Below are 27,305 nucleotides of genomic sequence, written 5' to 3' on the forward strand. Positions count from 1 at the left end.
GCCTCGGCTCGATTAATTCAGCCTTCAGAGACGCCGATCCCCAGGTTAAACAGCAGGCTCAAAGCAGAGTGCAGAGTGAGCAGGCTTGATGGATGACTGCAGCCCGGTGTCCTGACATGTCTGATAAACGTGAACCGGCGGATCTGTTTTTAAACAATGTAGTCCTACCCACACATTTAACATCCATACTCTGAGACCAGGGGAAAAAAAAAAAAAAAGCTTTCAGAATGATTAATAACGAATTTAGCCCTGTGGAGACAAGGAATCTGTAACTTTGCTGGGTTTATCTGTCTGTTAAATAATAGCTTTTTTGGCTTTCACACATACAGGTTTTTACTCATGGGTTGCTCATGTCAAAGTATGACAGGATTGTTATGGATAGAGTCAAAATGTTGCAATCGTTGGCGTTTGACACTTAGAATACAGGGAGCTCCGTATCAATGTTGGAGGCAAGAAATGATTTACTGTAACCTGATTATACGCTGCTGACTTTGCTTAACCATTTGTACTTTCAGCCTCAAGTCAGACATGCGATCCAAAGGAGGTTAAAGACAACCCATGGGTGTACGTGCGTGAGATGCTAATTGGCTGCTGGACCAACTTTGTCAGAGACGACGGGGCAGAGGTCCACATCCTTAACCTGAACTTTGCCGCCACGGTAAGCATGTCAAGGTTACACAAATGAGATGCTAATAATCTAATTGCGCAAATGTGAAAATGTGAAAAAAACCTGCTTGACACGGAGTAAAACGTAAGATGCTAAGCCGGTCTTGCTTGCAACATACTTGTATAGTCGCAGTAAAATTTAACCAGAAACCCTGAAACCTTTTAAGTAAATCGGATTAGAAATGCAACACTAAACTGCAAAAGGATGCAGAAAGTGAAAATGTTTCACAATCGACGCTGCTGCTATGTGTCAAACACGGCTTAGATGTCATTTAAATCCAATATGCCACCGTGTGACATGGGCAAGTTATCGTCTGCTCATTAATCATTCTTTTAAATTGATAAGACAGTTCATCAAGTCCTGTCAGGCTGAAAAGAAAGGAGCGGTGCGCACACGTTTACCTTGCATGTCACACCTTTCTGTTAATGAAATGTGTCATTCATTGTTATAAACAGAGGGAAGCCATTTGAAGCAAAATTGTGAATTTAATTTTACTCTTATTTACACAGTTGGAGGTTGTCTGGTTGTATACAGTGTGGAGCAGCATTACATTTGAATAAAGCTGTCTGTGGAGGCTGACAAAACTGTCTTTGTAAAATGTGGCCAACCCAACGACAAACTTTCAGAAGAAGCTCCTAGAAATAGAAGAACCCCTCCTTTCCCCTCCTCCTCCTCCCTCTGTCGTCTTTGGCATGACTGGCTTCTGAAAATCAAGTTTTTTTGGCAGGACAGAAAAAAAAAAGTAGAGATCTACATGTTTTCAAAGTGTCAGGAAGCTTGTTCCATTCCTTAATGGCATTAAATGAAAAGGCAGATTGTGCAAAGGCAGAGCTTCTTTTAGGATTCTGCCCTCGCCTCTAGCAGTTGACCTTGAAGCTCTGATCATTTGCTCTGAGAAAAGTTGTGCAAAGCTTTCTAAGGTGCAGCATTGAACGCCAGATGAATATCTGAAAACCCAGAAGTAAATTCTCAAAGTTCAACATGTCGTCAGCATGCTCACTAATTACATCATCGTTGTGATGCTGTTGTAACTTCTTATCCAAAACTTTGTTCATGAAGTGATCAAAAGGGTTCGAGGCCTTGTTATAACTTTCTCTATTCAATGTGTCTAAATAATTAGGTGGATTTCTGGTATTTCCGACATATGTTTAGGTTGCATGTCTCATCTTCTTTATGTGTTTATCTTCAGCTACATGTGTTTTTGTAATATTGAAATAACTATGCAACACACTTTGTTAGTGCCTCACCAATAATTGTATAAGGCTGCGTCATCTGCATACATTATACATTTGACACACAGATGGGAGTTCACTGATACACAGACTAAATAGCAGTGGACCCAGTATAGAGCCTTGTGGGACTACAGATAGTTGACAATATATTATTTCCCTTGAGTTTGCAGTATCATACACATGATCTTATCCAGTTTAAGGTGTTCTAGCTCAGTAAGAAATACTGAATGAATACAAGTTAATAAGAACAGCTCCCCCCTTTATTTAAATTTGCCTTGATGACTTTGAGGAATGCCGTTTTAGTAGAATGATTCACTGCAAATCCTGTGAGTCCGTGGGATGGAGTAGATTTCTTTTCAGATTTGCTACCAGTTGTTCACCAATTACTATCCCTGTAAGCTCTGTAAACAACAATATACTGATAGTTGCTAATGTCCCGGTGGTCACTGGTTTATGTAGTAGAGTTTTCAGAACAACAGGAAATACCTTCTCCACAGACTTATTAGCTAAATTATCTTTGTATTTGTAATGGAAGCACATGTCCTCCAGTGCTTCCAGTCATTAGGTTGTCTGAAGGCAAACAAGCGTATTTCCCAAAATGTTTCACTATCCTTGTAAGATAGGCAGAAGGTCGGCAGAACAGGAAAAGGTAGAACAGAACAGACATTTTTCACAAAAGACTTTTTACCATGTCTCAGTGGGGAAAAGCTCAAATGGGCCTAACAAAATTAATGATGACTGACTTCCATTAAGGTATTGTGCATGCTGTCCCACTTACTGAGAATAGAAATGAGCTATTGTTTAGTTATTTGTTAAACCCGTGCTTTTCCTAGTAGGATTAGTCAAAATGTCCGCTTTGAAAAAGACTGACGCACCAAGACAATGTGGATGACCTTGCAGAGATTGACTGCTAGCTGCGCTTTGTTTTCACCGAGGCTGATTTAAAAACGAGGAGCAGCCGGGCAGGTAGATGAGTGGATCATGTGATGAGCTGAGACAGGAAACTCAACACTGATGAAAAATGGCAGTCTAAGAACATCTTAATAAGACATTACCCCCTAAAGATCATTAGATAAGCTACAGGCAGGAGAGGCAAGAGGGAAGAATAGTGAATCTGACATGTATGGATTATGCTTTTGCTATTATACAGTTCACTGTACTGTACATTGTGAACCAACTAAACCTGCCATTGAAATAAGAAAAAGCCCCAAGAAGCATCTTCCTACACACTTCCCATCCCACTTTTATCAGCCAGATAACTAGCTACCCATAAACAGATGCCAGACATGACAGGGAGATAGGGTTTCTCCACATGTCACTCCTTTTCTTTTCCTTTTAAACAGTCCAGTTCTGCAAGTTGGCTGCGTTCAAAGAATCCCCCCCTCTTTTTTTCTTTTCCCCTCAGCTTAAGCAAACACAGACCGTAATTGCAGCTAGTGTATTGGGTCGTTTTGATTTTCAAACTTTAGGCTTTAGGGAATGACACCGAAAAATAACTTGAGAAAACTTTTAATCTATATGTTGTTATTGCTGTGCCAGACCCCATTTTTCACTGTCCAACATTGTCGGTCAGCTCGCATTAGTCATTTCGTTATCAGTGTGCTCTGTTTGTTTGCTGCTTCTGTTTGTTCTCACTTAGAGTCCTTTGTGTAGTGCGTTCGCACAACTTTTGCTAAGCAACCGCCGCCTTATTGATTATCTCTTTTGTATTTCTGACTCCATTGGTCATTCTTCCTCATTTGAGAGAGAGAATGTGAGGAGGTGAAGCAGATGTGTCCCGTCCGGCTCAGACGTTATCACAGGATGGTGCAATACAAAGCCTGCCTGCCCATGCGTCACCTCTTTAAAATGAATAAAGGCGCCCCAAGGTCCTTCCCTTCAGCTGCTTCTTGGAAAGCTCCACAGAATCCTGTCATATTTTTTTTTTTTGGTCTGAGAGAAACCTTCACCAGTAAGCTAAACTGACTAAATGTGACGTTTATGGATATCTACTTTAAATTTTATGCCACACAAAGACACATTAGCATAAGTGTCTCAGCAATGAAGCCGCTGAGCCTCACAGATGCCCAGGTCTGTTCCTGTGAGTTGTATTTCTTTGCTTTTAGTTTTGTTCTAAGTAGCACTGCTAACGTTGTGCAAGCAGATCATTTTCTTTGCCTCAGAGACCGTGTTACTGGCATAGACGTCGCTGAACCCCTTTGCCAAAGTCTTTAGCCGCATTTAATGGACTGTAAATCAGACAAAAAATGCAGTTTTATGCCGAAACAGATTTAAAGCATATTAGCAGGGAATCAGTGCTCTTCGTCATTTTATTAGCCCTGAAAGAGTAAAACCGGTCACATTATGACCTGTGGGAGGAAAAAGAAAATTTCCCTGGAAGAAGTTAATCATGGTTCATAGATAAAAATTGTGCAAGTTTTCTTATACAATAGTTGAACTCTGTGTGGGGTTTGTGGGAGTTCACGGAGGGAATTTGGCTTGGGATGTGTGTGATGCAATGGACGTTGTGCAGAATTAGCATATCCTGCTCTCTTGTGGGACTGTGAGTGGATGTTTTATCATATCAAACGAAAAGAAGAAAGTGGGCGCAAGATCTCTTAGCGCAGACCCCCTTATCTGTTCTTGACTGTCTGTTTAGAGAAAAAGAAAATCTTGTAAGCACTTAGGAAAGGGAACATATTCATCTCTTGCCAAACTGTCCAGTCAGTAGGGTGGTTTGCTCTTGCCTCCCCCTTTCTTTGTCCTTTAAATTTTCTTATCACCTTCTTCCCCATCCCTTTATTTTCACACTGATTTACAACCTGCCAGGGACAGTTGACTCTCACAGTTTGACCGCACAGAGAATTATAGAGGAAACATCAAGGGGCTGCACAGGCCAGGAGAATTCATTGGGAGGAGCTGCATGTACGGGGCCCATTGATGTCACACACTGGCTTGGGTAGTCGGGGTCTTGGCACGAGGCCGAGACTAGACCAACGGAGCCAATTCAAGTTAAGGGAGAGAGCCAAAAGAATAACTGGAAACTGCATCAGCAAAGGCCCTTCAAAAAAAAAAAAAAAATGCTATCGAGAAAAAAAGAAAAGGAGAAAAAAAAAGGAAAACAATTGTATCTTGAAAGCGCAGGAACAAAAGAAGTGAAGGTGAGTGATCAGGGTCACAGTTCAAAATAAAACAAATGAAAAGTCACAAAAGGATGAAGCGGAGACAATGAAGCTCATTAGAGAGGAGTATTTTAGGAAAACGCCACCGAGTTATCTCTGGACGACGCACAATGAGCTCAGCAGGAAATGCCATTCATGCATTTACTGTATGTACATGAGGTAAAAACCCTATTTCTGGGAAGGTGCTGTTTCACCGATTTGTCACAAGTGGAGACTCATATTGTAATAATAGCTCAGTCCTTCCGAGGTTTGATCTGTTTTCCGGGGCAACCTATCCGCATTTCATTTTTATAAAAAGATATTCCGCACAGAAGATGAAAAAGCAAGTGCCTTATCAAATTGTGATTACCTGTGGCCCTCTTCGCCACATTCAAACAGCATCACCCGCATTATACATGCATTGGGATGGTCGCTCGGAAAACATATGCAGCACTATCTCAAATTTTATGGTCACCTCCTCCACTGCTCCAGACAACTTGCATTGTACGTAGGGTAATCTGCCAGCCCATTACTTTTCAACACCCTTCCCTTGTTTTTTTTTTTCTTTTATTTTCTGCCTTTTGTTCTTGTTTGTGGCATTTATTTTACACCATTTTTCCCCTTTCTCAGTTGTTCTGTTTTCTTCTGCGCCGTCACAGGAATTCTAAACACCCAGACACTAATTAACGTAGGATTGGTTCCATCTTTACATCAAAAAACCGCAATAAATATGAATGTGATATCATTACGACGGACAAAGCAGAGCCACTTGAATATGTAACCGCTTTAGGCGTCATATTCCCGCTTGGTTCTTGTGCCGACTTATTATTTTAATGCTGATGTCACATTTACAAGTGATCCTGACCGCTGGTCCATTCAGTAACAAATGTCACCATCTTTTTTTCTCTACCTGGGATTGCAAGGCACCCTTTAGCCATTTTTCCGAAGAAGGGAACTGAACACATTTATGAGGTGCAGAAGTCATTATGCAAAACCCACTATGTACTAGACACTGATGATAGTCTGTGTCTGTGTGCGCGCGTGATGACAAATCCCTCCGTCCATTGCACTTGGCGTGCAAGCTTCTCTTTCAAATGCATCTGTGTTTGGCTCACAGGCAATTTGTCCATGGTCTCCTTAGACCTAATTTGCTCTGTACGAGCCTGAAAATTTCCATAGCTCAGGCCTGAGCTCATCACAATTCTCTTGGATCACGCTCTGGCAACTTCAGGTAGCAAGTAAATGAATTTAATATTAAGGATTCACACTGTTTCCCCAGCATGCTCATTGTCTCACCAGCAGGGCCCAGTCTGAAAACAATCTACCTTCAAATAAACATGATAAAACAGAATAAAGCATTCGGTGTCAAAAGGCATCAGAGAAGGATGAAAGCAGAAATTTGTATTTATGAATGTTAACTTCTCGCAAAAGCCGAAGAAGGAACAATATTTCCAAGCTGTTGTTCATTTCTAATGCATTGAGTCATAAAATTGAACTGATTGCAAATCCATGACTCTTTCACTTTTCTAAACCCAATTATCTCGGGGCTATTACAGAAGTAAAAGTAATTAGAACCAGGATTTATTGGAATTAAGTCAGTCTTGAAAAAAAAAAAAAAAAAAAAAAGCATCTCTACACTCAGACTTATTATTCCACAGTGAAAAGGTTTACTCACCACCACTTACATCCATAAAACTCAGCAGTACCAGCTTTACCCCACGCACATGCGGAGCATAGTAATTAAGGCTGATTCATCGAGTAACTGCGGTGGTGATTAGCAAATCACATCAGCATTGTGTTACAATGGGTAAAATACGGGTAATGAGATATCACATTATGTCTTAAATTATGTTAATGGGCTTTTATATACAGCGCATTGTATAACAACCACCAAGGTTAGCTATATGGGGGACGAAGGGCTGCAAGTTATACGAAATACACAGAATTTTAATAAAAATATTGCTTTCTAAAGCAGGTCGGTTTTCCCATGCTGTCTTTTTCATAATTTTAATTATACAGCGTAGAGCACGAATAACAAATGCAGCTCGTTTTACATCCGCTGAATGATTCAAGGTGGAGTGTGAGAGTCTGGACTGTTGATGTTTGGCCGCCATATTCATATAGTTAGCAGATCCGTGCTTCCACTGCCCACAAATGTGCACAAGAACATGCTACACTGTGGATGAAACCACTTTGTTTCCCTCTCTGTGTACAAACACTGGATCTTTATTTGTTAGAATTGACAGCCAGCGGACCATGAAGGAATATTTGCTGAATTTGATAAAAAAAAAAGTGCATCGGCTCGGTATCGCTGACTCCGCATTTAACTCCGATTTTCATTTGCGCTCGACATTTTTTTTCCCCTTCCCTTGCACTGCATAGAGATGTAATAATAGAGCCAAGCTGCATTGCCTCATTAATGTGTGCGTCAATATGAAGGCAGACTGCAAAGGCATCCAGCCCTCCTCAAATGACTGGCACAGCTTTCTCAGGAGAGTATTGACATTTCATAGCTGCGAAAACAAGGAGAATGGTCACATAAGCCACTGATTTGTATTTTTTTTCTTGCAGCGGGACAGAAACTGAATCAAACTCGGAATTAAAAACTGCAGTTGGAACTATTTTTAAACCCGGTGCTGCAAGCAAAATGTCTGCCTACCCTGTCAACTTAAGGTCTGTTAATTTAGCGGCAGATGGAGAGGTTTGCAAATTGGCGAGTAGCTTCGCAGAAAACTGTCTCAAAGTTAGAACACTGGCAGATTTTTGATTCCGTGCAAAAAGGTCATGATAATTACTGTGTCATTTTGTTAACTCTATTTGTGATAGATGGAGTCTCCAGACGTGTCATACTTGAAGTCACGTCTTATAAAATGCCTAAATCTTGAATCCCATATTCATGACATTTTAAATTTTTAATCTTGGCAGTAAAGTATGAATCTCAGCAAAATATTACATTTTAATTTTGCCTGCCATAAAGGTTATTTCTCCTCACTTCATCACTGGATGTTTTTCTAGTCTACGTTTAATCATCCCAAAGAAGGATTTATGATAGCTGTTGTGTTTTTGCACAGACTTCTCCTCACACTGTGCTGTATGATAACGCAATGAAAAATAATGCAACAGCAGCCAGATGCATTGTTTGATTCCTTTTTTTTCTTTGGTAGTTTGTTTTCCACAGTGGGCTGTAAGGAGGCTCAGTGGTTAGCACTGTTGCCTCGCAGCAAGAAGGTCACCGGTTCACATCCCGGTGGGGGAACCGGGATCTTTCTGCGTGGAGTTTGCATGTTCTCCCCGTGCAGCGTGGGTTCTCTCCTCCAGGTTCTCTGGCTTCCTCCCACAAGCTCCAAAAACATCCATCCATTATCTATACACCGCTTAATCCTCACTAGGGTCATGGGGGGCTGGAGCCTATCCCAGCCGACTTAGGGTGAAGGCAGGGGACACCCTGGACAGGTCACCAGTCTATCACAGGGCCACACTGAGAGACAGACAACCAAGCACACTCACATTCACACTTACGGACAATTTAGAATCACCAATTAACCTCAACATGTTTTTGGGAGGAAGCCGGAGAACCTGGAGAGACACCACGCTGCACGGGGAGAACATGCAAACTCCACACAGAAAGATTCCGGTGCCCCCACCGGGACCGCGAACCGGCAACCTTCTTGCTGCGAGGCTACCAAACTGCGCCACCCTGCAGCCCGGTCCAAAAACATGTTGAGGTTAATTGGTGATTCTAAATTGTCCATAGGTGCTTGGTTGTCTGTCTCTAAGTGTAGCCCTGTGATAGACTGGTGACCTGTCCAGGGTGTCTCCTGCCTTCACCCTGAGTCAGCTGAGATAGACTCCAGCCCCCCATGACCCTAGTGAGGATTAAGCGGAGTATAGATAATGGATGGATGGATGTTTTCCACAGCATAGACTCAGTGTGGTACACTTACCAGAAAACCTATTATAGACAGCCCGTAGCTCCCATATGGCTTTACAGTGTGAGTGAATATTTATAACACTTGATTGCTTTGTCCTCCTAATCAGTCCCAGTGTTCCACCTGGAGATTTACATCATCTCCAAAACTTTCTTTTGGCTGCGACACTATCACAAACTATTTGACTTTCAGACAGAAGTTGTGAACTTGCTGAAGCGGGACTGAATTTGCACCGCGATAATAGACACTATGAATATGTAAATGTACACTTTGCACTAAATATATCTTAAAAGTAACTGAATTGGCATTTTGCATTTTTATTCTGGTGTGAGGCAACATTTTGAGTAACCTTCCTATTTTTATTTCCACCCCTCCTAGAGCGACAAGATGTTCTCTCTGGAGATGTCCAATGCAAAGCCAATGAACCTTATCCTCACATCGCCTGACATGGTTTACGGTCTACACAACCTCAACGCTGATGTTCACATTTATGTAAGTAATGTCTCTTTTTTTCTATATCAACTTTCAGGCTGTGCTCCCACCTTGTTTTCTGGGTGCATAATGGGTGGATGTGTGCAGTGCATATAAAACGCTAACTTTAGCTCACTTGTTTCTCTGTCTCATACACTCTCTCTGCTACATTTTCCAACTTGCTGATGTTTTTTTAAATAATTGCTAACAGCTCATCATGAACTATCCAGCTGTGGGACACCAGTATTAGTAGTTAGTTTCCTAGTACTGTATAATTTTCAGATTTCTCCAGATGTACTTAGCTCCTGTTTAGCGCCAGCTGTTTTGCACGGAGTCAAACTGACACAGCTGTGCAGCTCTCTGGGCCCGTTTAGAGCCAAACAGTGAACCATGTTGATTTTCTATGGATATTCCCCAATGGCTTCTCTGCAAGAGGCAGTTTGTGTTTTAGTTTTTTTTACTGTCCACTCTATAAAATGGGTAAGAGATGTTTTAGAGTGGACGGTAACGAGAGGGGCTGATGGCATCGGCTGTAAAATTAATGTTCCAATGAAATTGGAGATTCTGACTTTTATACACTGTTCTTTGGATTATATCTGTGAACTGACCCACAGGAAAGCTGCAAAGGGTTTAATCAACTGCGTGTTTTATTAGAGGTATAACACTGTGATGAGGACATAGTGTTGCAGCAGTTAATTTGAAAAAAAGTAATAATTAAAGTTAATAATAAGGATCGAAGTGTTCGAATAAATGATGTTGCGTACGTCTTTACTTTAATGTCTGAATATGTTCGTGATGAAACACCTCATTTCTAAAAACATTTCAGTTTGGTCAAGGACCCGAACCCTCTTGGAAAGTTACAACAATTTGGATTAAACCATTTTGAAAACCTTTATTCATCTCCTGGTGTTAAAGATCAAATCTTGTATAAGCTCATCACTGCTCAGAATGTCCAAAGCATGCTGTCTGCTTGCACCCTTGTGCCAGCTTCATATTACATATTCTGGATTATCTTTTTATTTTTTGTGTAGTATTACTGAGGTCCTACCCTCAGACTGATGAATATATATTTTTAAAGAGTTCCTTCATATTATCACAGACTTTGAATTGAATTTGTACATTTTATCATTTGTATTTCTTTCCACAAACCTAACTGTTCTGCTTTAAACCATTTGCAACCTTGAATCATATGCAAAAATATGTATTCAGTTTAAAAGTCTGTCTTTTATATAAAAGCAAAGTCAGCCGTTTGTCCTCTTCTGTTTTTCTGTCTTTGTGCATTTTAAAAATCTTTGATCTGCTTGAAAAATGTTCAACAGTATTGGCTGTAAAGTCTTTGCACGCAGACATAAAAGCTGGAAAAATACCCAAGAAACACAACAAATGAAATGAAATCACGGCTGACCAGTCACGCCGATGAAATGTTTACAGGAATGACAACAGTTACTGATACGCTGACAGCAGTGTCGCACCACATCCTGTATCATGTCCTGTTGTGAGCCTCGACAACGTTGCCTGTGACTGCAGGATGTTTTCGTGGGATGAGCTGTATCACTGGGGGATAATAGTGTTTTACTGCAGATTGCAGCGTAAGAGAATCAGCATCTGTTCAGCATCTAGGAAAGCACGTCACCAGCTTGACAGCTTGACTCAGTGTCACGGCTCTCCCAAAGCTGACCTGAATACTCGGAGTTATTTAAATACAACACGGGGGCAGCGACATGTTTGTATCGGGAGCATTAAGTTTAGTTTGAGTGTTTTATGGAACAGCTTGTTGGCTGCATGCATGTATCTAATAGTTACTTACCTGATATCAGCTTTTGTGAAAAGTTACTGACGTGGTGAAGAAATGGAGAAAAACAACGGTACCTATCACCGTAGACTTGACTGACAGGAAAGAAGTCAGAAATCAGACGTTTGTGTTATCCCAAGTAGGAAGAGACGCTGTTTTCTCTCAAAAGTACGATTATTAGTGGAAGCCTGCAGAATGTCAAACTGATTTCACAGACACAATCGTGCGTTCAGTTCTCCTGTAATCATTAAAGTGATTACAATAGTTATTTCCCTTTTTTTTCCCTATCCTGTTTTTGTGGTCTTCCCCGTCTGCCGGTTGACTAGCCTTCCTTTTAGGTTTTGTCGTTTCCCTTCACACTATTTTTGATATTGCGTCAATCAAACATTCATGCAGAAAGACCGACGACTCCCTCCGGCTTACTGAGCTTACAGTACTCTGTTTTGCTTTGTGATACAAGGGTATCCAGACAATTAGTCACACGAAAGGACAGAAGTTCAGAAGGAGGCAGCCTTGATAATCGCTGTTGGGTTGAGTTACAGAAATCTCAGGCTCTTCTGAAGTGATGACTTTTCTTCGTTTTCACCTCATTGTGGCGAAATGCGACACGACTTGTAACATTTACACAGCCTGGTTCTAATATCAGATAGCAGTTTGTTAACAATGATAGTAAGACAAAGGAGTCTGAATAATGTCTGAGTCAGAGTCCAGTAAGCATGCATCACACTGTCCCATCTGTTACGCAGTTTAAAGCTCTAAGCCAAACCGACCAAAGATTTTCCTATTTGACTCTTCGTCGCTATTTCAAGTCATTGGATGGAGATGCATTTTTTTAGACATTAGATAATAGTTTGTGTGAATGCATCAAATTTTGTTAACAAATATTCATCGAGGCTATTAGCGTAAATGTCGACTTTAGGCTGATGAATGTTGGAGGAATATTTGCCTGCAGAGTTTACACGTCACCTTCTTGTCCTTCACCATGTCGAAATTAAACCACACTTTGGTTTTCCCACCAAACATATGTAAAAACCAGCTAATAACTAGCTGTGTAAATGATAAAAAAATCTGTCTGTGACGGACAGATTGACCAATCAAAACTTGGTCCACCAAGACTCAAAAACTACTTACTTATCCCGTTAACGTCTGTTGGGACACTAGCAGTTCCATTCACCATTTATCCCTATCATCAGGGGTTAGCCCCCAATCCGCTAGGTCCCCTGACAGCAGCTCCTCCCAAGTCTTCCTGGGTCTCCCCCTCTTTCCTTTTCCGGTGACATCCAAGTTCCTAATCGGCTAATATTTGGTCGTCTATTACTGGTTTACGTAAAAAAATTTTAAAATCCTTTGTCCCGTCTGCCATCAGATTTCTTAATATGCTGTAGGTGAACGTGTTGGGGATAATATACTGTATTGTAATTTATGATGACCATGTATGTATGTATGTTTGTATAATTTGTATTATCATGTGTGCCATGTGAGATTTACTGTGTGATTCTAACTTTTGCTGCAAACCAAATTGCCCTCCGGGGACATTAAAGATTTTCAAAGTCAAAGTTCAAAGAACAAATACACTGCTGTCGGCTAATACTTTCAACTAATTGCTTTTCTAGAAATTAAAGTTTTCTTTAAAAATGAATAAATAAATAAAAATGTCAAGATCTCACTGTTTTGTTAAAGCATTGTCTCCTTTAGAGAAGCAAACTGTTCTTGTGTGTCAGTGGGCGTAAGTGGTTCCAATATGAAGAGGTGCACTACTTGTACAACACTTTATTTCCCTCCTCAGGCTTTGGAGCACTGAAGGAGAGAAGAACGAATCAGCACAGATCAAAAAAATAAAATGAAATCATTCAGGAATGAGCCTAAATAAAACTGGAGCACATGTGTTCCTTTTTAAAACTGTATTATTTATTAAGCACATTTTGACACATGCCCTACCCTCCCGACTCTCTATTCCTAATGCCCTCCTCTGCCTTCTTATTCATGTAAAGCTTAATGTAAACTCCATTATTTCCCATTGGCCCCAGACAAGGAAACAGCAGTGTCTAGTCGATGGGATGGATGTATATATTTATACCTTGTATGGAGCCAGATTCCAGCCGACTGTGGTGACGCACAAAGCTAAAAAAGGTCCCATTTCCTGGCCCCACTCAGGAAGCAAAGGAAAGACCTTGGCTCCAACAGGGTTGTGCAACTGGGCTCGTGGACACTTAACCATAATAAACATTTCTTTTTAACAGGGCCCTGCTAAGAGAATAGGGGGAGAGCTGGGCGGAGGGGAAGAAAAAGTAGTAGAGGAGAAAGAGAGGGATGGGCAGACATGTCGAGCAGAAAACATTTCAGCAGATATTTGGAATGCGCATAAAGCTGACTCGCTCATATCTTTGTTTTCATTGCAAAAGCTAACAAACACACTAGGATCTGAGTCTGACTCACTCGTCTTACTGGAAGTCGTGTGTGATTAAATAACTCTGTGTTGTTTTTTTTTTGCTTTTCAGCTAAACAGTTTCTCCACAATTACGCTACACGGAAATCATCATCACAACAACGTCCACAAGCAAGAGTTCCCCACTCAAGACGAGGAGCTGGTCAAGTGGGCAGTGAAGAGGTTCGGGGGCGTGACTTCATTCACTACTATTCGAAATCTACAAAATATCTCAGCGACAGGAACACCAGGTGAGACTTGTGACCAGGCGTGGATTGTAATGTCATTTCTCCTTCTGGTTGTATTTGACATGTTAATTAAAAGATGCAATACATATGAAATTAAAAAAACAAAAATGCACGGTAGATAAATTTGTCGAACTCCAGCAGCAGTTTGCCTAAAAGTCTGTCAGATTTATCAATCTCGACACAATAGTGTGTTTTTTTATCTATGCTATCTGCGTCTCTGTTTGGTCTAAAACCGTATGTTTGGTGCTGAAGGAACAAAATAATTACAGCCGGCATACCGTGCAGCTCCAGCTTACATAACTCAGGAGAGAGTCTGCAGTGTAGTAATCAAGGATGGATGCGGTGCTGTTTCCAGAGCTCTCTCGATGATATTAATCTCTAACCTTCGCTTATCGAAAGTGTGCATAAAAAAAGCCTTTCTGATGAAATCACAGAAGAGCCGCTGTACTGCGAGAAATAAAAAAAAAAATCTCATGGACAGGATTTCTGTTACTGAATGTCATCAATCAATCAGCTCCTACTAGCGTTTTAAACCTGTGCACCGACAAGTTGACCGTACAGTAAAGTCTCAAGTAGCCAGTGAAAATCCTCAGCTTGGGTAAAGTGCCGGGAACTCAGCTGAACATTTTCAGTGCCGGCAATATGTCATTCCATATGACAGAACATTTGGAAAGGGGAAGCCTCAGACAAATGGCCACTGATGCTGAAGATGGAGCCACAAAAAAAAAAAACACTATGATTTAAAGTGAACATTCATGGCTGAGTAAAGTCTGGACATTAAGAATATTATGGGATGTTATTGCCATCAGCAGTAGCAGCAGGATGCTCGGTGCAAGCACAATTATTTCTTGCCGGAGCCTCCTCAAGGCAGTGTGAGCCGAAGCAGAGCTCTGACATGGGTTTAAAAAGAAATTAAGAGTGGCGATGCTGAAAGAGTGGCAGCTGCTTTTATGTCCTTTTTCTGCTTTTTAGTATTTTGAAGGAATCGAGTTTTAATCTCTCTTTTTCTCTCCGATTCCCAACTATCAACTATAGGGTTGTACAATAGGTGACAGATCAACTCCCCCGTCGAGTCTTAAATGTCTTATTTAAATTGTGGCCAAAAAAAAACAAAAAAACGCCGTCTTCTCAGCCATTTTTAGTCGTAGCTACTGTTTTAACTGACTCATAGTGCACAAGGGCATGATAATTACTCAAGCTGTGGAACAGTTTACATCGCTATTTCGTTGTATCCCTTGGCCTGTATTGGGGTGTTAGGTGAACTTGCGTAGGCCTCGTCGTAGGCGTTTGGAAAGTCTTTGCAATGACACACAACAGCGTGTTGCCAAGTTGAAGGCTTACCGAGCAGCTGAGTAGAAAATATGTACATGTCCCTCAGGTTTCTTGAATGTCTCAGTGTGATTTGAAATTCATGTCATGCTTGGGAAAAAAAAAAGATGTGTTGAGCAATGAGCCGCAGCTCGCCAGAAGCTCGGAGTGATGTTGCTTCCATCCTCTGTGTAAAGGTGACAGTAGCGGTCAGTCACCTGATGCTCTATAGGAGTAACGCTTTATTACAGTAATGTTTTCTCACTGTTTGATTTACACGATGTCGTGAGAGATGCTGTGAGAAACTTATATCCACCCACATTTCTCACGGAGTGTTGAAAAAAACGTGCTTAGCTTTTTTTTTTTTTTTTTTTTTGAGCATTGCAGCAAGTTACACCTGTAAACCACCAGTCACCATTATTAGGCTGAGCACAGTGTAACCACATCAGACGGCTCCCGGAGCAGCTTTCATAGCAGGGGAGGGGAAAGCACTAATGTTTCTGTCGCAGCAGTTTGGTTTTCTGGGCTACGGCGCCTCAGCTTTGGCCACCAAAAACCCTGAAAAGTCGGTTCTGTTACCAGCCGCCTGTATTGGAACAACCTCTTCAAGTATTGCTCTCACAGATCAAACAGTTAAATAGATATAAAAAAATAATAGGCTTTAATTGTAATTAGTTATTGCTTTTTGGAGCCACTACCCCACAATTAGGCATTTGAAACAAACTGCAGAATTCACGAAGCCATTGTTGTCTTTATCGTGTCATATTATGATCGTGTAAAGAATTTTACTGCCTACAACTTCCATGCTAATGTAATATTTTCGTTTTTATAAGCAATGAATGAAAACTGATGCAAAATGAACGTTTGTGGATTTGCAGGAATCAAACCCGGCTCCCCGAAATGTGTGCTCGAAAATGAAGACGCGTCAGAGAAGCACTTTATGATGATTCAAACCAAACCCTCGCCTGCTTCCTTCAAATCCTGCTCCCCGCAAACGCAGAACCCCGGCGGTGAATCTGGCCTTCACATCATAAACATCCCAGAGAGTTCCAGCATTCGGTAAACCTTCGTATTCACAATGCATTTCTTTGCATGCTTTTTTGCTGTCGTCTTTTAATATTTTATCGTTCATATTGCAGCAATGTATCACTGCGCGTGGACACAAGGGAGACCAGCGTGTTCCTGAGGGGCCCTCAAGGCACCACATGGACCTTTGTCAACGCACAGCACACAAAGTTTGGTGTAAGCACACTCCAGTAGTTTTTAGAAGCAGATGTGAGACATTTTTCATACGAGGACAAAGACTGTTGTATGTAATCGCATTGTTGTCGTCACTTAATAACACAGTTTAATGAATTTGTACACGCGGCAAGCTTTTCCCTCGCCTGTGAAATTGTCCTTATTATTGAGTTAGCGCTTGTACAAGACTAAATTATCACTGATTTATTTGAAATTTGTCCCCCTTTTTCTACAGTCTAACAATGACATCCTGCTGCCCGCCATAACACACCGAATCCCTCCGTCGGTTACGCTGACAAGTGACAACGCAGAGGATGTGCAAAGGAAGGCTTTAGATCATTTTAAAGTCACTACTTTCACCAGCTATTCTGAAATCAGACCGGAGGACTCTTTGATATTACTAGTTCTCGGGAAAAAAGACAACCCTGCAGGTAAGAACAATAAAAAGTGATTTCCTTTTTATACAGTATATTCTGCAAAAGAGAGTAGATTGAATACTGCAAAATGCCATCATTTACATATAATGCATGTAACACAAAGCCAGAAGAGGTATCGAGAGGATAATGGCAGCTATAATAATAATAATAGAGAAAAGGGAATTACCATGCAACACATACAGAGTGTGTTATACGCTGCAGCTTCAATGACCTTCTGGAGGTTTTTTTTTTTAATGTTGTCAGCTCCTCAGCTATCTGTATTTCAGTTGAAATCCACGAAAGTACATTGGAAGAGAGAAATTGCTGCAAATGACTTATTTCTCGTCGGTCTGTTTCTAATCTAAGGGGCTTCTCGTTCAGTTACAGAAACAGTACCAGAACCAGTCAATCCCATTACCACTAACTCGCCTCATCAGATGCCTCTGCTGATGCAGCTCTACACCTCCCCAGACTACGGCTCACCCCTGGACCCCAACACCAAGGTTCAGAGTGACAAGAGAATTTATGCAGAGGTACGAATCCATTGACCCTTTGGTTTGCATTTCATGTCCCCTAACTGCTTTAAAATAACTAAATACAGGCTGGATAATGTGGAATATTTAAGTGCTGTGAAAAGTTTGTGTAGCTACAAGAGCATCCTGATACCACTTTTCAGCTCGACTCCTTTTTTTTTTTAAATCTTTGGGCTGGTCAGTAAATTGAATTCAATGTTTTTCTTATGTTACCTGCTTTGGCATTACACTGGATCAATAGAACTGTTCCGCAGCAGTTAAAAGGTTTATTGTTCAATATATCGCATCGGTCCCAAACATTTCAGCATCACTTTACAGTTTTATTTTCACAGCGTATCCTCTTGTGCTTCTCTTCTGTTGTAGTTTATTTTGTTTCTTCTCTGTTCCCTGTAGATTTCTGGGCACACTTTAGGGGGTATTGTCTTGACTATCAAGGTGATCAGCTGCTTTGTGCGCTCTAAAGGCTCCTGCCCCGTCGTGAAAGAGCTGCCCTTCATTCTGGAGGCCTGCTCCTTGAATTCGTGTTCCAACAGCACTCGATTCAGCTTCTCCTTAGATCAGCTCCAGGAGCTGACGTCCACCACGTGGGACCTGGAATGCGCTGTGCAACTGTGCTATAGTGAGGTAGGAATTAATCGACAGTTTTGACATGGCACTTGAAATAAAACATGTTATATTAATTTTACAGCTGGAAGATGCTTGACAGCTTCTGCGTAAAGAAAATACAACCTGCTTTACAGCGTTGCCGCAGTTGTCTCGAGTATTTTGTATCGAGTGTTCGTATGGATCTTCAGCAGAAGCCCGATGGCAGTTTATAATAACCTAATGACATTCTGACCTTCTGGGTGTTTCGATAAACGGTTCTCTTTGACCTCTTTCCTAGAAATGTGGAGATGGAGGAAGAGTGAAGAGGAATCTGGAGGTTACTCAGCCGTGTCTGCAACCACCAAGTGAGTTCAGTTTAAACTCCAAAATGTGGATCGGTTCATTTTTTTTGACCCCGGTCTTAAAGGGGACCCTTTGCCAAATTGTGAGAAAAGTCGTCCCCGAGTTTAAACTTGTTATGTTTTTGACAGACCCTTTCTATGAGGATGAATGTTTCATGTGTAATTCTCTGACAATAAACTCTGTGAAGTCTCAGAAGGAAGAAAAAAAAAACTTTAACTTTTAAATTACCTTTTATGCCTTCAGGACTTAATTGCCAGTCTGGTGCGTGGTCAGAGTGTTGTTGCTTGCTGCTATAATTTTCATTCCTATTATTGCTTTCAGTGCAACAACAAATGCTGCACAGGCGGTTGTCATAGCAGTGAACTCAGGATATGCAGTGATGCCAGCAAGGGGCTGCGGGGCAGGGCTTCGTCCTTTAGGAAGGTCTGCAGGCTGACCTTGTGGCCACAATCAGAAGTGGCGGCCCTCGGGGCAGGGGGGGAGCTGGAGGAGGGGGGTTAGGTCCTTTGTGTTTCCAAGGGGTTTCTGTCCAAACACAGCCGCTGCGCCTCGTGCTATTGTCAGATCAATCAACACAGTTGACTCAAACGAGGAAAGATTCCTTCTAAAAATCAAAGAATAGTCTCCGCGTGATGATTCATTTCTAAGAGATGATTCAGTTTTTGAGCAAAAAAAAAGACACAAGGAAGTAAACGGTGATTAAACGGAGGAACTTATGGAGCTTCTTTGTAATACTGATAATGGATTTGTTTATGCCTTAAGCTTCCTTTATGCTGCCTTTCCTTCTAGAAAGGAAAGATAAAGGTTGGTATGTCAGTGTTGGCAGTGGCGGGGAAGCTGACTGAACTACTCATCCATGCTTTTCCTGCGTCCTGTTTGTCCTCCTCTTTGACTTACATAATTAGAAACCAGGACCTAGCGAAACACAGGGATGGACCTAGTTTTAAAGCAACACGCTGGTTCGGTCGGTCTGTTTACGGGGCTCAGTTCAGCAGCCAGTGTCAGGGAGACAAGGGTTACTGTATATCAGCAGGACTACCAGACTGCATTCTGTTGCAAGCCTTCACTGGGCAGTTCTGAGTGCCCCATTCATCAATCTTTCCTGTTTGCTAGTTTTCATACTGAGGGCTACAGGGAGTCACAGCACAGGCCTGCTGTCTCTCTCCTCCTCTCCACCTGCACTGGAGCTTCTGCTTCCTGCTCCTGTTTATTCAGCTTTGCTGTCCAAGCCTCACTTGTGCAAACGAACGCGGCGACTGATTGCAGAGAAAAAGTCTCTAGAGAGCAACCTGCTCACGTCGCTGTGATGTTTCGGAACAATTCAGGGTCAAGGAATGTTCCTCGCTGTTGGATCAACAAACTGGGTTGGCTGTTTGGAATGCAGTCGGTCCAAACAGCCACAAGATGTCACTGTTTCAGTGCTCTGATTCATGTTTAATTCAGCTGATATTTTTGAATTGGTAATAACATCATGACAATATTTACTCTAGTTGCTGTTTATTTTAGATATTTATTAAACCCTATGGAGTCATGTGTGCTATGTTTCAGTTTAAATGTCGTATATTCTGATATCAGAATAAACAATTTTATCTCAGTTCACCAGAGATGGAATTGCACGACAAAGAGCTGTTACTTAAATGCAGAGAATGTGTTAGGTAGTGGCAAATTTTTACAATAAAAAAGCTGTCTTCTACCCTTTAATTTCTCTCTTCATGGCAGTAAAGCTGGATTTTATGACGCCTAGTGTAGCGCTTAACTTAGCATGTTCCATCAGGAGGCAGGAGGCAGCAGAGGCAGGTGAGAGAAACTCATGCAAAGGTGATGATTAGTTTCTTCCAAATGTTCTGGATACTTGTGGGAGGGTCACTACAGGCAGCAAAAGGGGAGAAGTGAATCCAACGTACACGGTTTTACACAAAGTTGTGTGTACGTAGCCTCGCATGGCCACGCTCTTTTACTCCAAAGGCCAGATTCTGATAAATGTCTGAAAATATGTTGAGTGGAGTCAGACACACTGATGCAGTGAAAGTCAGTCAGAACTAACTTCTCGAACCTTGTTATAAATCAAACTTATTGTGAAGCTGCTTTTGGTGGAAAGTTTCTCAAGGGTTTAAGAACATCTCAGAAGTCAGAGGCATATTTATGCAGTCAGATGATGCGGGAGCTTAAGGTGATCTATTGTGTAGTCTTTTTAAAAAGATGTCCGTCTCAAGGAAATCCATTCATGGCCTTGCCGGACCAAAATGACTAAAGCATAACTGTGAGACGGCCTTGCCAGGCTGGTACAGTATGCTTGTCCCACAGTACTTTATGTCAGAGGCTTGAGTGAGTTTTAGTGTTTGCATGTTCTCCTACCCTTTCACAGCTGCTTTTAGGGAAAGTGACTTTTTTATAGCCGCTGGCTCCCAGTTTTATGTTGTCTATTAATGTTTGCTAGCCGAGGAGCACATTGTGTGGGACGAGCCAGCACAGCGCTTCTCCAAAGAACATCACAAATGGCAAACTTGACTGTAAATTTGAGTTTGGATCATCACATTGCAACTGAGCGAATGATAGAGTACACATTTACTTTTTTTTATTTCACATAGGTTCAGGGTCTAACCTTGCAAAAGCAATGACATAATAATGAATGTCATATTTTTTTTATAGAACATATGTACAGCATATGTATGTTTATTGATTTTTAGAAGGCACTGCACTGTGGGAATAGAAACCTTCAATATACAGATTACTAGCCTCAGGAGTTGATGAAAAGTTTTATGTTGCCATTAAGTCTTTTTTTTACCAAGTGTGTTGCTTGTGTTCAAGTTAATGGGCTTCCTTAGCAGTTTTCTGTGAAGACTTCTCCATTTGTGTAAATTATTTAACTTTTCAAAAGTCTTTTTATGCTGGTGGTTAAAGTAAATGATGTTACTGTTAGTATGCTACTTTATGCTGATGATGTCATTTTGTTAGTTTATCGTTCTGGCTAGAAGGTGCTGGAAACGGTAAACCAGCAAAGATGAAACAACAGTACATTTCTGAAAAAAAACACAGTTACTTCTCAACTTAGCTCTAAGCATGGTGTTAATATTGTATTTAATTGTGCAGGTAGGACAAAGGGTCTTTTCTGAACAAAGTTAACTTATGTAAAAGATCCGATTTCCTGTGCTCCTACACAAATCTTGCAAAAGTACGACGTGCCCGTTTCGGATTACGTCTGACCTTTTGGGGGTTCACGGACAGGTGAATTATAACAGCGTACATTACGGAGCTTTTGGGAGTTCATAAACTTACCCCACTTTTAGCTACTATGGCATATGACATAAAGGTCAGAGGATTCAATGGAAAAAGGCTTTTGACTGTACCTGAACAGCAGCTCAATGAATAATTTTAATTGGGACATTCTGCAAAGACACCCCTGGGTTAGTTGGGATGAAATCTTTATAGAAATCCAAATCAGGCGTGTGTAGTAATGTGTAAGTGGAATAAGTGTGAGAGGATATTTGTGATGCACCACATAAACTGTTCCCGATGTACGTAAATGCATGTATGCATGACAGAAAGATGGTCTCTTGATGTCTGAACAAACCTAAATTAAGAGCACACAGTTCACATTACCAGCAGCTTTAGAAACAGAGACATTTATTGGGCTTCCTGAGGACGTGATTTAAATCAGACAGAAGACAAAATCCATTTCATGTTGTATCACTCATTGCTTGATTAATTAAGGGACTGCATTTCTGATGAGTTCTCATGCATGAATGATTATAAGAAACTTGAGCCGTGTGTCTGATTTTTTTGTGGGGGGGACAGAAGGAAACGTTCTGACTTCTATATCGTGGGTGCTTGTATTGCCATGGCAGCTTATCATAGAACCTACACCATAAGATTTTAAATTGATCTATGAAGAAACAGTTTAGTTTCAGCTCATGCCAACACGGAGACACAAGCCCATTCCTCTTTCATCCAGATCAATTCAGAGTTTATTTCAGTTTGGGTAGTTGAAAGTGGGAACGATTCTGAAACAGGCCTTTAATGATGCATTAAAGAAGCTCGTGCATCCTTAATGACTGCGTTGTAACTCAACTCCTTTAAAACATTGAATTCAGTAGACAGAGTGGTACTGATACTGTTGAGGCATTGTCTTCAGAGGAGGAGCGTTAACAAGTACAAATGGCACTTTAACTTCATGTTTTCAGGCGGTTTCTGGATGTATCGGTCTAATTCTGCTCCTGCTGGAATCCTTAAAGTTTTTCACTGTGGGTGAAGCAGACAGTGTCGACTTGCAATTAGCTCTGCACATGACAGGAATGTCACTTACAGGGATGTTAAAGTTCCTATGGTGGGATGAATGGTAGTTTTGACGTTGTGGTTTAACTGAAGCTTGTATACATTGTCTCTGTTTTTTTACGTTTCAGCCGAACCATGCTTTGAGTTTGGCCTGGCTGGAGTTCTGGGAATTGCATTCGGAGGGTTCCTGATTGGAGTGTTACTTATTGGAGCACTGTGGTTCATCAAAATTAAAACAGGTAAATGTATGACTCAGGATACGCTGCTTCTGCTTGAATTTTAATGTGAACAGATTGTCTGGATTTAAAACGGTCACATTCTGTTCAACTCAGGGTACCCAACTGGACTGGACATGAGCTCGACTGCAGCCAGTCTTCCAGGTGAGGATTTTTACTTTTTTTTCAGCCGTTATTTTCTTTGTCATTAGGTTCTAATTGGCTTTTCTGTCTTCTTTCTTCAGGATGTCCCTGCTCAGGAGCAAAGCGACAACCCGTTTCCACCAACCCTTCCCCTTCTGAAAACAGCAGCGCCAACGCCAGCATTGGAAGCACCCAGAGCACACCGACCAGCAGCATGGCATGAGATGATGCTGTTCTCCACCAGCAGGGCCACCACCTCCCTTGAACGTCACCTATACGGGTTTTGTGCTTTTTCTTTTCTCTGTTAATGCTTTAAAAGCATTTCCCCCCTCCTGCCCTGCCCCATTTGAATTCTTATTAAATAAAAAAAGCACAAGCCATGTCTTTGACATACCACGTCTGGAATGGATGTGATCTGGGAGTTTGTAATCGTGGGTGGGGAGGCCTGGATGACGGCTAACTGAAGTCTAATCACTGGCTTCTGATGCTCACCTTTGCAGCCTCTCTGTAAAGTCGAGCTCTCAGACAGGAAGTTAAAAAGGGCAAGAGAAAAAAATTGGCTCCCAGCAACAGGAAAAACAAACCATATCCCCCAAGAGCTAACAGGAAATTCACCGCATTCCTTTGAATGAATTGTGCTTGTGTGATGGCAGCACAATAACAGTTAGACAGGAGACAAACCAGTCAATAGACTCACTTTGAAAAACAGATGAAAAGCTGTTTTGCATTCACATCTAAGCAACAAAAATATGAAGGTCAGTCCAAAATAATAAGAAAAAAAAACTTCTTCAACAACATCTTGGGGACTGAAAAGATCTTCACGGTAAGATCTCAAACAAATCAAAGTAATGGTCGCTTCAAGGGCTATTTGTCTTAATTGGAGTTTAAGGTTAATGGTTAACAGCTACCTCCTATTATGTAGAAGTCTGGAGCTAAGTTTCAACTTAAAACTAGATTTCTTTGGTGAATTGATTATTTTCTGCCTGTTTCATTTTTTTTTTTTTATTCTATGTCACTTTAGGTGATTCTTATTGACCCACTGGGTCATTTGTAGCTCACTGAACAAAGTAATGGTGCCATTTTTATGCTGTCCAATAAGTGTATCAGAGCCCTCATATTAACCCCCCACCCCAGCCACTGTTTATAGGAAGCTACAGAATAATATACTTCATTTACTAATTAATCAACAAAACCAGTTTAAAGTCGTATTTATGGTCCAAAGGTAGCAGTAAGTGTATAGCCCAATGAAAGACTCTTATTTATGTAAGCTCAGAAATCATCCCCCTTTGAAATGTATAGCACCACATGTAGAGATGTATGGCTGCATTCAGAGCTGAGAAACGTAATGAAGAATTATCCCCCAAACTGTGCACATCAGTGTCGAAACATCACGCTAAGATCCGGACTAAAGCGCCACTCACACAGCTATGACCGCAGGGTGGAGTTTCCCAAAAATAGTCTGTCTCTGAGGTAGAACTCCAGTTCTTTTCTGTTGCACAATATCCATTCTCACTAGAACCAATTTGCTGTAACCACAATTTTTTTTTTTTTTTTACCATAATTTCCACGTCTGTGCAAACACACACAAAAAAGAGCTTTATGTGCTGCTTTAACCCGTTTTAAGGCCGGTTTCATCATCACCCTTTAGACCCAGGTACAGCTGTGTATTCTACTTACCATTCAGAAATCAAGACTGTGACATTAAGTCCGGCTTACTTCCTCTTATTCAGTATTTTTTTATTCAAAATGTAGCCAGCTGCTAATGTGCTGCCCTATTTTGTGATTGATTATGATTTTATTCCCTTAATGGATGTTATGAATCACCAGGATTTTCCTTTGACAAACAAACCATTCCTACTCGCTGAAGAGGCGCCACCTCAATGAGGCCTTTAGGACTTGTTCCTCGAGGGAGGGGGACGTATAGATGCAATGAGTAGATTATATCCGTCCATCTACATCTAAATCTCCTCTCGTTTAACTTTTGACTTTTACCTTTTGAACTTAAACTGCCTATTTAAGTCAGCTCTGAATACAGCCAGTTTGCACTCTGCACGTTGATCAATACAACCAACACAAAGAAGACATCGGTCATCCGACTGTTGACGGCATCAGCACCGTTTCAAGAATTCAAATCTGGCCTTATTTTCATTTGTCACACGATTGTAATGATGTGGAAACTGTCATTTGAGAGCAATTAGTTTGTTGTTAAAATGATTAACTTGTGCTTTCTACATTTGATGGGCTGCATCAGCCACTGCAGTGCTAATGCGAGACATAAGCTGCATAATTGCATGACGGGGACTTTCAGGAGGGCTACAGCGACAGAGTGACGGTTGATCCGTGAACCCACTTTGTATTTCAGTGTACAAATGTAAATGTTTTTAGTATTTTTATTGCCACTCTTTGACCTCTTTTAAAAAATATTCCCCCGTCACACATCAAGTCTTGTTGTGTAAGTTAGCGGCAAAAAAAAAAGAACAAAAAAATCAGTTTGTATCCTCAGTACCGAGCATCGACACAAGCACCGAAGCTGTGATGTAAAAACTTTACCTTATATACACGATATACAACATATAGTCACATTCCGAGTAGTTATTCACCTTCTGATTTGGATTGTTAAGATAATTTAGTCACCTTCAAACGTAATATCAAGAATGTTCCAAACCAGTTGCATTTGTATTCCCCCGTCTCTCTCTTCATGCAGTTTGTGTTCATGTACGTTTTCTCTGTGCATGTCCGATTTCCTTTGTGTGTTTCTATGGAGGCATAGAACAAAGAGGGCCAGTACAAATTGCCACTTGAGTATTTGTGCAATATGATGAGGTAAACTTGTATGTAATGTCTATATGTCATTTGTACCATGTTTTTTTTTTTTTTTTCTCTTTTTGTAAGTGTTGTATGTATGATATTCTTCATTTGAACCAACCTGATTTGTTCTTTTATATATTTAAAGAACTGGGACAATTCCTAATCAAGGCACTTATCAAATGCACAACATTTGTTTTGTATAATAATCATGTTTTTTTTTTACTCTCATGTACTTTAGATTACACTGTAGACCGTGCGTGCCGCGTCGCTTGTCCGAGACATTCCATCCGTTTATTGGTTTTACCCCGTTTGACTTTTGTCCTCACCGTAAGGTTCCCCTGCAGTCCAAAAAACACTGCATATCTCTGCTAACTGACATCCTGACATTGTACTGTGTTCATTGTACTATCTTCAGTGGGTGTGATGGGGAAGTGCATTCTGAATTCTTAAGACAGGATGTCTCACCATAAAGTCGCATCCCAGTTAATATTCAGTACCCTGGCAGTTATCAGGATGGAACCTCATGAAAAAATAGGAAAAATGCAGCAATCAGTGAGAACTTCTTTTTTTTTTTTTTTCATTTAATTTTAGGATGCGGTTGCAGTATTAGACATATTCTTCTTCGTTTTATTTTTTATATGACAGGTATTCTGTGTTCAAGCAGCGCCGGTGACTGTCTGAGCACCGACAGTAAAATCAGACGGGCTGTCAATTAATTCACTTGTTAACCCTGCAGATCCGTTTGTTACCTCTGAAGAAAAAGCTTCTTGCTTCTCAGATGCTTTACACGAAATATGTGTGTCTGTTTGTGCATGTATACAGTATACGTGCTGTGTGTGTGGTGTGTGTGTGTGTGCTCACATATGTCTGCATGTAGGTGTACAATAGCAACTACGCCTACGTTTATGCCAGCAGATCCTTCCTCCAGACTCCATGTCCAAAATTCTGTATTCTTCCCCAAAACTCAGAAGTTGCTACAACATGTCAAAATCTCTGCTTTTATTTTATAATGTATAAGATGCAGTGTTATTTTTGTGCTAGAGTGGGCAGCCTTTTACCATTTAAAATGGGTCAATTTTTCTTTTTTTGAGACAGTACTCTACTGATGCCATGTATTTCTATGTTGTCTCAGAAAAGCATATGTTTTGTCTTAAATCATCTTAATAAAGTGAATTTGACAAACATTTTTTTTTACATTTTTGGGTATGTTTCTCATAGTCTCAAGGCACTGTAGTGAAGCTATGTACATGATGTGGTGTTGGAAGCTCCCAGGATACCCAGCATCTCCCAGGACAAGATCAGAGAGCAGTAATGCAGCACACTGACATGCAAAAAAGAGATAGTACAGGCTGTAAAACATATTCATGACCCCTGTGAAATCCTGGGAGCGATGAAAGATACAGTGCATTTAAAGCACATTTGCCAAAGTGTTTGATAGACAAATCGGTGAACATGCAGTACAAATATTACTTTACTGATCTTGTGTGCTGCATCTGCTGTGGAATTATCTGTTTCTTG

General features: G+C 40.9%; 1 protein-coding gene across 2 annotated transcripts in view; it reads left to right on the forward strand.

The window, feature by feature from the left end:
- The window catches only part of eng (endoglin), a 42,290-nt gene extending 15,319 nt beyond the window's left edge, over positions 1-26,971 (forward strand). For both annotated transcript variants that reach the window (XM_008279207.1, XM_008279208.1), the window contains exons 3-14: positions 516-658; positions 9,347-9,460; positions 13,730-13,907; positions 16,091-16,271; positions 16,352-16,454; positions 16,687-16,882; positions 17,249-17,400; positions 17,794-18,024; positions 18,284-18,350; positions 22,749-22,859; positions 22,953-23,000; positions 23,081-26,971. In XM_008279207.1, the coding sequence (XP_008277429.1) occupies positions 516-658; positions 9,347-9,460; positions 13,730-13,907; positions 16,091-16,271; positions 16,352-16,454; positions 16,687-16,882; positions 17,249-17,400; positions 17,794-18,024; positions 18,284-18,350; positions 22,749-22,859; positions 22,953-23,000; positions 23,081-23,202 (1,646 nt within the window). In that variant the 3' untranslated portion in view covers positions 23,203-26,971. The remainder of the gene's footprint in view (positions 1-515; positions 659-9,346; positions 9,461-13,729; positions 13,908-16,090; positions 16,272-16,351; positions 16,455-16,686; positions 16,883-17,248; positions 17,401-17,793; positions 18,025-18,283; positions 18,351-22,748; positions 22,860-22,952; positions 23,001-23,080) is intronic.
- Positions 26,972-27,305: the final 334 nt, after the last annotated feature.

The sequence above is a fragment of the Stegastes partitus genome, unplaced genomic scaffold (assembly GCF_000690725.1).
Source record: "Stegastes partitus isolate 25-593 unplaced genomic scaffold, Stegastes_partitus-1.0.2 Scaffold148, whole genome shotgun sequence".
Lineage (NCBI taxonomy): Eukaryota > Metazoa > Chordata > Actinopteri > Pomacentridae > Stegastes > Stegastes partitus.